Here is a 13,722-nt window from a genome sequence, read left to right as displayed (position 1 = left end):
GAAAACAAGAGAGACTAAATTGGGGAACTTTTTCATGTATGAAAATTGTAACCTTCACTATGTATAGTTCTTCATTTTTAACTAAATGTGGGCATCAAGATAAATGCAGCACATCTACCTCAACTGTATTATCAAAATCTTTAAAATATAGAAATTGTGATGTTACATCATGTAATTCTATTATCAATATTATAATACATTAAATATGCAAGTATTAGTCCTATGTGGGACAGAACTCAAGATGGAAAAATAAAATATAACATAAAGATTTGTTAAGAATATTCTTCCATGGCTTATATTGTTATATCTTCTATCGACTGTTTTTAGATATAACTTTTTAATACACTATAGAGCTATGTCTGACAATGGCATGATATATTAACACCCGGCACAAAACTAATATTAAACTTGCCAATCACATTGGCATAATTAGAATCAAACCATCATTTCTGGATACTTAAAAAAGATAGTCATCACAATAATCTTTGAAATTTCCATTTTTAAAAGTACTAAGCTAAATTTTCAATGTTAATATTACATTATTCTGAACAAGGCTCAGTAGTGTAATTTTATATTTTCAATACAGGAGAAAAGATCCTTTTGCATTCCTTTTGTACGTTTTTTTCACAAATAAAAATTTCAACAAGTACCTGCAACCAAAGATCAAAATGGTAAAACTTGTTCAATACTGTTACAGTCAATGCAGCATTAGCCAGCATCTCTGTGTATGTATCAAAAGCATAATCAAAATACTACTTTTGTTATAAAAATAAAGCTGATAAATCAACTTGTATTGTTTGGTTTCTGTTTAGCTAACTTTATCCAAAATCTCCCATTAATTAAACTTATAAAATGAATCTAATAAAGAGCATGCATGTTTCTCCTTTTGGCTATTGTCATAGACATGTTTCCTTTTGTCAAATAAACACTTAATCTAATTCTACAAAATTTCACAGTATTTAGCTCACATGACCTCAGTAAAAAAATTGGTTCTAGTACAATAATGAGGAACCATTTTAATTTAACTGCCATAACCAATGATTGGGTCATGTCTGGGAATTGTGTGTTCATTTTCATGTAATATCATAAATGATCATAAATTGTAGGTAGTACATGTGATATTATTAGAGTATAAACTTGCCTTTCTAACTCCAGCCATAAAATCAAATATAGTTCCATCAGCCGTATAATCATTTAACTTATATGCTTGACCATATTTATATGTATACTTTGTACAATGGGATAGCTCCATAGCTAAATCTAACATATCATCAAGGTTATCAACTTGTCTTCCGATCTTCTTTGACTTTGTATCTATGAACATGTAAACAGTATTAGACTAGTTACGAAAATATACTTTATATCTATACAACAATAATGAGATGTCGTATGATTGCCAATAAGACAACTATCCATCAGAATCCAAAATAAAGGTATGTTAACATACAGTTTAAATACAGGGACCATCCAGAAATACAAAAGTTATACATGTTTTTCTAATTGTTGAAACTTGCACACACACACACATGTGTACATGTATATACCCATTGTCATAAAGTTTTTCTCTTGACTTAATGAATACCTTAAGAAATATATACTGCTCTTGTGCTATTGTGGTAGGTATTCTGCTTGCCTTGAATACAGGACATGAAGAGGTCAAACAAAAACTGGATCAGAGATTTTTAAGTTGTTGTTTGCTGTTTCTTTATGGCGTACATAATGTTTAGGAGTATGTCAACATTGACTAGTAATCTCATCATCAGAAAAATGGTTATTTATATATAATTAAAATTTACCCTGATAGTCTATTTTGAGTCGTATTGGCCATGTTGGATGCAAGAATTAATTGTTTTTCAAGATTATTTTTTGCTATTTCTCTGTGTATCTACTATAGTTTTCAAAATATTATGAAAACACACTAAAAATTGGACAAAAATCATTAATTAAATGCAATCACTTCTGTTAGGAGTAATTCCATTGTTTCAGTCATATTGGTATTTTTGTAGCTGTTGTATATCTATATTAAGTAAAACACAAGAATACTTAGAAATTGAAGTGTTTAAACCATAGACGAATTTGATAGCTTTTACTACATGTATAAATCAAAATCTCCATGGACATGAGATATGCCAATGCTAATACAGCTGCATACCAAATATCATGACCTACCACCAGTGGTTCCTAATAAACTGACCTAATCACAAACTAATACATGTAAACTGAACAAAAGTTTCAGTCAAGAGATCATGATTGAGGGGGCAGGTCAAATAATCTCTATGGAAATGAGATGTTCCAATGATAATACAGCTGCATACCAAATATCATGACCTACCACCAGTGGTTCCTAATAAACTGACCTTATCACAAACTTATACATGTAAACTGAACAAAAGTTTCAAAGTCAATACATCATGATTGAGGGGGCAGGTCAAATAATCTCTATGGAAATGAGATGTTCCAATGATAATACAGCTGCATACCAAATATAATTGACCTACCACTATTTTTGTTCCCCATAAACTGACCTTATCACAAACTTATACATGTAAACTGAACAAAAGTTTCAAAGTCAATACATCATGATTGAGGGGGCAGGTCAAATAATCTCTATGGAAATGAGATGTTCCAATGATAATACAGCTACATACCAAATATCATTGACCTATCATTAGTGGTTCCCCAGAAACTAAACTAATCTCAAACTAATATATTGTTGATGATGTTGCCACCAACGCCGGAAACAGCATACCTATGACTCGTTTTTTGACTGTCAAGGCAAGACAAAAACTTGTATATGAATTGTATCTACTCATTTTACAATTATTCACCAAATATCAGTTCAAATCTGCATAAAAGGCTGATAACAGAAGAGATAAAATGCTCCGCTGGGCGAAGCTTGATACGACCGCAGAGGTCGAACCCTGAACTGTTGGGGCAAGTATGGACACAACATTCAAGCTTGATACAGCACTGAATTTGGATTGTGATTAAATATTTGACACAGCATAGGTTTCTGACACAGAATGAATGTGGTCTAAGAACTTAATTTTTTTTTAATTTACCTATTCAAACCATATCATTATTATTTTCTTTTATATATAAATCAGAAATAACCAATTTAAAATGGAAAATTTTAAAGAAAAAAAATGAAAAAAAAATCACCCCTCAAATTTTTTGAACCCCCAAACTCAATCCCAGCCTTCCCTTTGTGTTACAATGTATGGTACCTTGCAGTACAATTTCTGAGAGATCCATACACTTGAACACAAGTTATTGTCTGGAAACTAGAAAAATGCGTTTTTTTGCCCCTTTTTGGCCCCAAATTCCTAAACGTTTAGGGCAATTACCCCCAAACTCAAACCCAGCTTTCCCTTTGTGATATGGAACCTTGTTGTACAATTTCATAAAGATCCATACACTTACACACAAGTTATTGTCCTGAAACTAGGAAAATGCTTTTTTTTTTTCCCCTTTTTGTCCCCTTATACCTAAAATTTTGAGGCAATTACCCCCAAAATCAATCCCAGCCTTTCCTTTGTGGTATAGTACCTTGCAGTACAATTTCAGAGAGATCCATACACTTGAACACAAGTTATTGTCTGGAAACTAGAAAAATGCTTATTTTTGGCCCCCTTTTGGCCCCTTATTCCTAAACGTTTTGGACAATTACCCCCAAACTCAATTCCAGCTTTCCCTTTGTGATATGGAACCTTGTAGTACAATTTCAAAAAGATCCATACACTTACACACAAGTTATTGTCCTAAAACTTGAAAAAATGCTTGTTTTTTTACCCTTTTTTGGCCCCCAATTCCTAAAACTTGGAGGCAATTACCCCCAAAATCAATCCCAGCATTCCTTTTGTGATATGGAACCTTGTGGTACAATGTCAGAGAGATCCATACACTAACACACAAGTTATGTCTTGAAGTTAGAAAAATGCTTGTTTTAGACCCTTTTTGGCCCCTAATTCCTGAATGGTTTGGGCAATTACCCCCAAAATCAATCCCAACCTTCGACTTGTGGTTCAATTTCAGAGCAATCAAAATACTTATACACAAGTTATTGTCCTGAAACTTGAAAAATGCTTGTTTTGGCCCCTTTTTGGCTCCTATTATCTGTACGGTTGGGACCATCACCCCCAAAATCAATCCCAACCTTCCTTTTGTGGTATTGAACCTTGTGGTAAAATTTCATAGAGATCCATTCACTTAAACTAAAGTTAGAGTGCGAAAACCAATCTGTCTTCTGACGACGCCGACAACGCCGGACGACGACGACGACGCCAACGTCATACCAATATACGACCACAAAAATGTTTTTGCAGTCGTATAAAAACTATTATCTGAATAATATTTTTCTTTATTCAAAGGCTATAATATATGTAATACAGTCAAAAGTTAATCAATTACGATAAATTTATATTTAATTTGTACAAAATGTATGTATTTACAACTATAATAAAATGCTTCGCTGAGCGCAGCAGGATACGACCGCAGAGGTCCAACCCTGAACAGTTGGGGCAAAAATGGACACAATATTCGCACTTGATACAGGTCTGAATTTGGATTGTAATTAAATATTTGACACATAATAGGTTTCTGACACAGAATAACTGTAGTCAAAGAACTTAAAATTGGTTATTGCTTTTGTGCAATACACTATGCTGTTGAATATTAACCCCCCCCCCCAAAAAAAAATATTTGAAGAAATTTTCTTTTTAATTTCTGAAATCTGAAATCAGAAAAATTGTAGCCCCCCACAAATTCTTATTTACCCCCCCCCCCCCCCCCCCCACACACACAAAATTTTTCAAACCCCCCTTTCCCTTATTCAAAAAATAATCTCAATTCAAATTTCTAATAGAGTTTGCAACCATAACTACTCATTTAAATACATCATAAAATATTAAAATATAAAATGACATACAGTCATGGTTAAAATTAATATTAATTAATAGTAACTTCTAAAATAAATTTACAGCTAATCATCTCAAGACAATCATTATTTCTTAATACATAATTTACAAGCAGTGTAAGGGAGGTAATCAAACATATATACTACAGTATTCTTTAAATGGATTGGATTACCTCCCTTACACTGCTTTTAAATTGTCTAAATTGTCCTTTAACCATAAAAACCCTTGTTTTTCCCCCTTTTTTGCCCCTAATTGCTAAATGGTTTGAGCCATAACCCCCATAACCATCCCTTTGTTGTATTGAAACTTGTGGTATAATTTCAGAGAGATTCATACACTTAAACACAAGTTATTGTCTGGAAACTGCAAAAATGCTTATTTGGGCCCCTTTTTTGGCCCCTAATTCCTAAACCTTTGGGACCATAACCCCAAAAATCAATTCCAACCTTCCTTTTGTGGTTATAAACCTTGTGTTAAAATTTTATTGTTTTCTATTCATCTATACTAAAGTTATTATCCGGAAACCATCTGTCTTTGGACGACGCTGACGACGACGACAACGTGATACCAATATACGACCAAAAAATTTTTAATTTTTGCGGTCGTATAAAAATTAATCTAAGACACAAATGGCTGCAGCACTGTGTGGAAACGACATCTCAGGATACTGTGAGAAAAAACATTGTGTATTCACAAGGACTAGTAAAGACACATACAATGATATGGTATTGTACACATGTTTACAAAAAAGGGGAAAATTCAATGTAAAGTTTGCACTAATTATCACTCACCTGCAAATGGAATGTATATATGTTTAATACCAGAATGAAAAGAAACAAACAGATCAAATTTAATCTTTTCTGTCAAGTCTGTAAATGCTAAAGATTCAGGCTCTGAAATTAGAAAAAAATTAAGTCTTATCAGTGAAATCAAACTGAATTACACAAAAAAGAAATGATACAAAATAAATAATAATGATTAGTTCATTTAAGAGCCTGTCCATGAGAAATTAATCAAAGTGCATGAGCACTGACTCCACTAAAAAGATTGCTTTCATTTTAGATTGTTAGTTATTTTCCTTTTTCCATAATTGTAGGAAGAATGGCCAGATTCTTACACCATGCATTACTTTCTAAAACTTACATTGTATGTAATTTTTAATAAAAAACCATGTACATTTATTGACAATTATGGTTATACTCATACACATCATTTTGTAATTAGAGTAATTGAGTACACTTTTTAGTACATCATAAATAAATTGCTTGGATAGGATCTTAAAAAAACTATGTTAATGGAGATGAGGCTTGAAATATTGCTATTCATAGATAAATCAAGTCAGTTTGACCTACCTACCCCAAAAAAAGGTTAAAATTCTTTCCAGTAAATTCTTTAATCAGATAAATGTTTCCACAAACTGTCTCACCATTATTTTGACAGTATAATACAGTTAGTTGTTGACATTCAATTTGAACATATAAACTATATAATGTGAGGGTACCCAAATGGCACCTATTTTGACAGTTTTTTGTCCTACATTTATTTATGACCCTGACAAGAGTTTCCATTCTGTGTTTATTTTGTAGATGTATCCTTATTTACTATATAGTCCCACCAATTTAATTTTGAATTGATATTGAATCATACAAAAATGGGGTTGAACCAACCTCCAAACAATCCATGATTCTGTAAGAAGGAGTACCCAAATTGCATCCATGCTTAAATTCACATCTGTAAAAATCGAATAACTGATGTTTTGTTTTATTTCTCGAAATATTTAGAACATTTTGACAATAGTCCATGCTTACTATTCACTTTTTAAGAATTGGATGCCTGTAACATATTTTAATTATTCATATTTAAAAGTTGACTTTTTGTGAACGTCACCATGCAACATTTCCATAGATTTTACTTTTTCCTGTAAACATTTCACCTGTTGATACATACTGTGAACATTTTGTGTACATTTAAATATATTTAGCTATGTTAAAAGACGTGCATAATGTCAAATCATAAAAATACAAATTGTTTAGTCTTGAAGAAAACTTGTTAGATTTCCGCTGCTATTTTTACTAAATGGATGCAATTTGGGTACTGTGACGTTATGCCACAGATATACTCTAACACTATGCAAAACATTAAAAGTCAATGGACCCTTGACTAAAGGTGCAGGGCAAAACAATCTCTTACACAAATGCTAATGCTAATGCTAATGCATACCAAATACCACTGACTTATCATAAGCCCTTTAAACTGGCCTAAACACAAACTGTGTCAATAAATCATGATGAGGGGCAGGCTAAATAATCTCTATGGAAAAAGGATGTGCCAATGCTTATATAACTGCATACTAAATATCATTATCTACCACTAATGGTTCCTCTTAAACTGACCTAATCACAAACTGATTCATTGTTGCCCGCGCCGCATGAAACAGCACATCTAAATCTCATTTTTGTACTTCGTACAGGTAAGATAAAGATAATTGCCATATCATATATAATGATTTATCTATTGGAAAGTCATGAAACTAAATGTTATAACCAATGCTTCGTATACTGTCAACATAAAAAATAATATGACATGAGTTTAATACATATAAATTTTAATCTATCATTTTATAATATTAATATGATTTATTTTGAAAATTTAATAAATCATTAATTGTTCGTTCCCATTACCCACTTTTTTACCAACAACAAACTGATACAATATACATAACAAATGATAGGTTGCTCTTTTATGTGCTCTATTTATACAAGATTTATTCTGAATGCTTGCATCAATCTTTTGCTGGTTGATATAGAAATACAAAAAGAAAAGTTGATTGAGGGTGGTCAAGTTAAAGCTGTCCCTTCACATATTCATTCAATGGTGTCCTTGTATTTCTCCATCCAACCTTCAACACTTAAGAAATAATTCAAGCCTCCATGAACTATTTCTATTCTAATAGGACAAATATGGCAATTCTTTTGGATTAAAGCGCTCTAGGTAAATGCAATTAATGTGAGGGCCTCAAGGGAGAATAGTGTTTGTACTAATTGAGCATACCTTCTTGAAATAAAGATTATTATTATTATTATTATTATTAATTATTTGCTGTTCCCGTAAATAAACACACTATTATATTGAAGTATAAGAACTGAACTAGTGACATACTTAAACTATTTACAATAACATATTTAGATAGGTTTGGATGAATTTAAATGATAATTTCACTTATATGTAAAAAAAAAGGGCTTATAACACATTTTATCATCGATTGTTTATGTTTCCTTGTTTTGATGACTTTCGGTTTTACAATCGTGCATTTTCCCGTAAAATGCTTATATTCTTACGTCATTGTTCAATGACGTTGGGTAGCTCATTCATAAATTAAAGTGACGCCACCAAAATTCAAACTTGATCTGTGTTTTGTAGTAATAAGCATTGTGTATAAGTTTCATAACATTTGGTTGAGGCAAACTTAAGTTAGAGAACGGAAACTAAAAATTTTGCAATTTTTCCATTTATAAAGGGGCATTACTCTAGAACGGTTAAAGTGACACCACCAAAATTCAAACTTGATCTGTGTTTTGTGGTAATAAGCATTGTGTATAAGTGTCATAACATTTGGTTGAGGCAAACTTAAGTTAGAGAACGGAAACCAATTTTGGGACGTATGGACGTACGTACGTACAGACGAACAAGGGTAAAACTTAATGCCCCCACCTCTACGGCGGGGACATAAAAACATATGAGGTGAGAGTATGATCGGAACAGCCCAAACAATATATTCACATATTTTAGCATTGGTGTGTACTCAAGGCGTTTAAAGAACGTCATATTAGAATTGTATAATAATCATTGGAAGATAATTAAATTCTATCATGTGTCTTTTTCTTAAAATCAAAAGGCTTTGATTTTTTTTCAAGTGTCTATTTCTATTGATAGAATTTTAGTTTGATGGTAAGGGTCATTCAAGAAAATTTGAAAACGGACCACCAAAGAGCTAGCTGACCCCTCCAATTAAGTCTTGAAAATGAGTAAAATTGTGTTTTATTTGATGTTGTTTGCCATGATTACAATCATGTTGGTTGCTGTGATAAAAGTTTTGAAACTAGAATCCTAAGGAAGATTTAGACCAAGTTTAGTTCCAATATGTTAAGTGTTCTTAGTTGAAAAGGTTAATCTCTTCTTTTTTTTGTTTGTACAAAACTGACAATTACACACAAACATGACAAAGAAGAGATGAGAATGCTAAAATGGACATGGTCACCATAAAATTTATGAATTAAAGGAAAGATGTGGTCTAATACACTGTAGGTGCTGTTGTTAAAATAAGCCAGAGATCACAGATCATAACACATTCCCAAAAAGACAATGCTTTTATTGGTACATGTACATGTATCTACCCTTAAACAATCTCAACCCTTGATTTCGACTTGTACTGTACTGTAGATGCCATGTGAATATATATATCAATATAAATAAGAAGATGTGGTATGGGTGCCAATGAGACAACTCTCCATCCAAGTCACAATGTGTAAAAGGTAAACAATTATAGGTTAAAATATGGCCTTCAACAGGGAGCCTTGGCTCACATGTACACTGAACAGCAGGCTTTAAAGGGCCCCAAAATGACTACCGGTAGTGTAAAACAATTCAAACAGGAAAATCAACAGTCTAATCTATATAAAAAAACGAGAAACTAGAAACACTTATGAACCACATCAACAAACGACAACCACTGAACAACAGGATCCTGACTTAGGACAGGTACATACAAATGCAGCTGATTTAAATGTTTTAACAGGCGCCAACCTTCACCCTAACCTGAAACAGTAGTGTAACATTACAACATAAAAAGACATACTATAAAATATCAATTGAAATGGCTTAACTCGATCAAAAAGACATATACCGGTAAACAAAAACAAGTAAACATACACTGAACAAATAAATTTGATCTATGACAATCTATGACACAATATAAACACAATATTAATAAAAAAGATGAAAAACAATGTCAAAAAGACAACTCTAACCTAGGACAAAATGGCGTTAAATAAAATAACGTACACAGGTAAATTTAAATATAATAATTTTGTTGTTAGTACGGAAATATTTTTTACAAAAAAAATTAATTTGTTGTTCACAGTATGAGTACAGAAGTGAAAATTTATCATCATAATAAATACAATGTCTTGTTGAATGTTCTATGTAACCATATATACAGAAATTACCTGAAAATTTATGGAGACCTCTGTATTCTTCATCTTTAGGATCTGATGAACTTCCTTTTCTTCCGTACTCCCAGTCAAAATTTCTATCCAGATCTACGCCAGTCTCAGTTCCTCTCCAACAATAATTGTTTGTAGATTCAATATAAAGCCTTCCATCAGGATTAGCTACAGATATTATATAAATATCTATATGAGATAAAATGTACCGTGAAAACTGTTCCTCAAAACTTCCATATGGAAATGTAAGTCCTCTGGTTAAATTTTTCAATAGGTATAACAAGCTTTCAGTTGGTAAAAATTCCCTTGCATGAACACCAAATGAAAATAAAATTTTAAGTCTGGAATTCTCTGTATATTTTGAGATTTGGGTATTGAAACTTCCTGTGAAGTTTGTTATATGGAGAACTAGTTGTGAATTTTTTTTTCTTGATTCATATTCTTTCTCAATTCTCATAAAGTTTGGATTTCTTTTAACAATCTGAGTTATTTCCCTTTGAAACATAGAAAAATTATGATAAACACTATAATCTGGAATGTACTTTTCTCTTTGAGCTTTCACATCTATTGTAGAACAAAAGTCCAGGAAAAACAGTATCACAGACATAAAACAAAACAGTTCAGACTTAGTAATAAATGTGTACATGACAGCAGCTTTTGGTGGGCATATCTTCAGGAATAATGGAAATTTCATACTGTGATACTCTACAATATACAGGATTTAATGACTGAAAACAGAAACAGAAAACAATAATTAAATGTTCATTTTTTCACAATGACTTTGTATAGTTTTAAGCATTATAACATGTTACATCTACATTGTACTTGTCAGGAATTCAGCTTTTCATGATTAAAACACAGTGAACTTTTGTATACTATTGTCAGCTACATCATAATAAAACATACACAAAAATGAGAGAATACATTGTATTGTTAAGTTGTTGTTGTATCATTCTTGTTGATTTAAGGTTTTACTGAAAAATTCTCATGTAAAATGTCAATACTTTTTTATCTTTGAAAATTTTGTATTATAAAGGTTTTTACTATTGAAAACAAAAAAACACTGCCAGTTGCTAAGAAAACAAAATATTCTAAAAATTAAAAAACTTCAGAGATAAGACCAATATAAATATATAAATATCATTGTTACTCTAAATATCAGCACAACAATGTTAAAACCTCGCCGGGATTCGAACTCATGCTATTAGGATATCGAGACAACACCGCCTGCACTGTGTCCAGCGCTCTAGACCGCTTGGCCACCTAGACTGAACTAAAATTCAGTTTTCGGTGGCCTAGTGTTACCTTTCCTCGTCAGTAGAATCTAGAGTTGTAACACAGTATATGATATATTAGGCATGAAGATGGAATTGACTGCAGATTAGCTAAATTATCTGTCGTAAAAGATCATTGTATATACTCAGACTAAAAAATGTTTTATCTTTATATCACTAAGCCATTGAAGCAAGATACAAGTATTTAAAGCATGAGTTGTCAATTGTGTAGGGTTTGTCTCTTTTTTTGTATGCACATACTTGTTGTAATGATATGGTAATATTTAGTAACATTTCTTTTATCAAGTTTTTACCTATAATATTGAATATCATTTTCTCAATTATTTTTCATAAATTATTGATTGACTGATTGTTGCTTGTTTAATTAACTTCCAAATACTTCATGTATATTCAGGAAAAACAAGTCCAGTTAAAATATACTACATGTAGGTAGTTCTGTTTAGAAGTTGATGGGATGAAGGGAGGAGGGCATGTTGAATATGGGCAGAACTTTTGCCTTATAACATGCCACCTTCAGACACCTCAAAGAGTTGATGTAATGTTCAGTTCCTTCCGTCTTTATGGATATAGTTATCTCATTTTGATCATACCACATCTCCTTATTTTAACATATAATCTTAACTTACGGTACATGATTTATGTATGATATAGTGATTGTTATTGTTTGTTGGTATGAGGGTCTGGATGGGGGTCCTTCATTTCTTTATTTCTTAATTTTTTAGAATGTTTTTTGTCCATTATTCTCTATTCTGTATATTTCAACACTCCATTACTCTCTATTTTTTACTTTTTTTGCCAATTTTTCTCTACTTTATTATTTTTCCCCTCTTTATTCTGCACCTTTTGTCCATTATCCTCTATTCTGCAAACCCCATCCAGACCCACTTGTATAGTTCAATTTTATAGATTTTAAACTCTTTTTCAAACTGTGTTCAACAAATGTTCAAGGAAAAACTATATTATATAGTTCGTGGAATAAATCGGGTGATCTGCAGATATATACCTCTGTCTTACTCAATTGATTCGATGGGAAGACTAGCAGACCACCATTTTTTTTTCTCACTACAATTGACCTAACAAAACAATATGTGAAGTAATAAATCTTCAATATCTTGGAAAAATTACAAAAATTCCCATCTATATCATGAAAAGAAAATAAATTTCGATATATATGTGGGAAACCAGTGGAAAAGTAGTGCAAGTCCAGGAAAAAATAGGATTAAGGGAGCTACCATTTGATTTTATGGGGGGCTAGGATGAAAAATTTTGTCCTGCCTATTTATTTTTCCCTCTATTCGGTCCTGCCTTTTTATTTTTCACTCTACTCGGTCCTGCCTTTTTTTTTTTTACTTTATCCGGACTTTTTTTTTGCAAATAATCTCATCCTGTCTTTTTTTTTACTCAAAACTCCTGTCCTGCCTATTTTTTTCAAATTTCATCCTAGCCCCCCCCATAAAAATCAAATGGTAGCTCCCTTTAGGAGGTGCACTTCTTCAATCTGTCACAGTGTGCATAGTTTGAATTTTTTTTGGAGGAAAACCACATGCCAAAAACTAGGTACCATCTATCATGTCCATTCAATAACAAAAATGACAAAGTTGCATACATGGGAAATCTGAGAAAATATATTAAAAATTTGTCCAAAAAGGGGACACATCAAAAGTTTGATAATGTTTATTGATTGTTGTTTGCTAATTAATGTCCATGAAAATAAGTTGAAAGAAAACTGTTGGAACTACTAATAACACAACCTAGGTACCCTCCATCAGAGACATATACTCTGTGTATATATGTCTCTGCCTCCATGTACATGTAGTTGAGACAAATAATTGGAATGACAGACAAATGGACAGGTGGAGTGAGACATTTATTACACCTGTATTTTACATAATAATTTTTACTTATGGGATTGGAAAGTTTAAAATGAGTGAATAACTTTCGTTTTGGATAGAAATGTACGTGGTGGTGGTGTGATATGTATAAACAAAAAAGAAGATTTCGATTTTGACCATTCAAACATTCAGGATGCTTAACTAGTGACATATTGACTCAAAGGTTCATGAAGGTTAGGGTATCTTCACTTCAAGAAGTGGTTCATCTGACAAAGGCGAAATTTTCAGTATAGGTACATGTAACAGGTGATAGGTTTTAGTCCAAATAATATAACGTTTTGAAAAGAAAATTAAAAGCCTCTCAAGATGTCATGATTATTCTATTAAACTATAAGTCAGACCGGTAACAGTTCGAAGCTGAGATAATCTCAGATTTCTACAAGTAATAATAATAATA

The 13,722-nt window shown here is 31.9% G+C and overlaps 1 protein-coding gene across 1 annotated transcript in view; it reads right to left on the bottom strand.

The window, feature by feature from the left end:
• LOC127698965 (carboxypeptidase O-like) overlaps nucleotides 1-13,722 on the bottom strand; it is a 28,103-nt gene that overhangs the window by 9,940 nt on the left and 4,441 nt on the right. Inside the window, exons 2-4 of the mRNA XM_052202750.1 lie at nucleotides 10,142-10,843; nucleotides 5,708-5,809; nucleotides 1,142-1,314 (exon numbers count right to left, since the gene is read on the bottom strand). Of these exons, the coding sequence (XP_052058710.1) occupies nucleotides 1,142-1,314; nucleotides 5,708-5,809; nucleotides 10,142-10,832 (966 nt within the window). The 5' untranslated portion in view covers nucleotides 10,833-10,843. The remainder of the gene's footprint in view (nucleotides 1-1,141; nucleotides 1,315-5,707; nucleotides 5,810-10,141; nucleotides 10,844-13,722) is intronic.

Source organism: Mytilus californianus, unplaced genomic scaffold, assembly GCF_021869535.1.
Source record: "Mytilus californianus isolate M0D057914Y unplaced genomic scaffold, xbMytCali1.0.p SCAF_4, whole genome shotgun sequence".
Lineage (NCBI taxonomy): Eukaryota > Metazoa > Mollusca > Bivalvia > Mytilida > Mytilidae > Mytilus > Mytilus californianus.
This window is presented reverse-complemented; position numbering and strand designations above follow the sequence as displayed.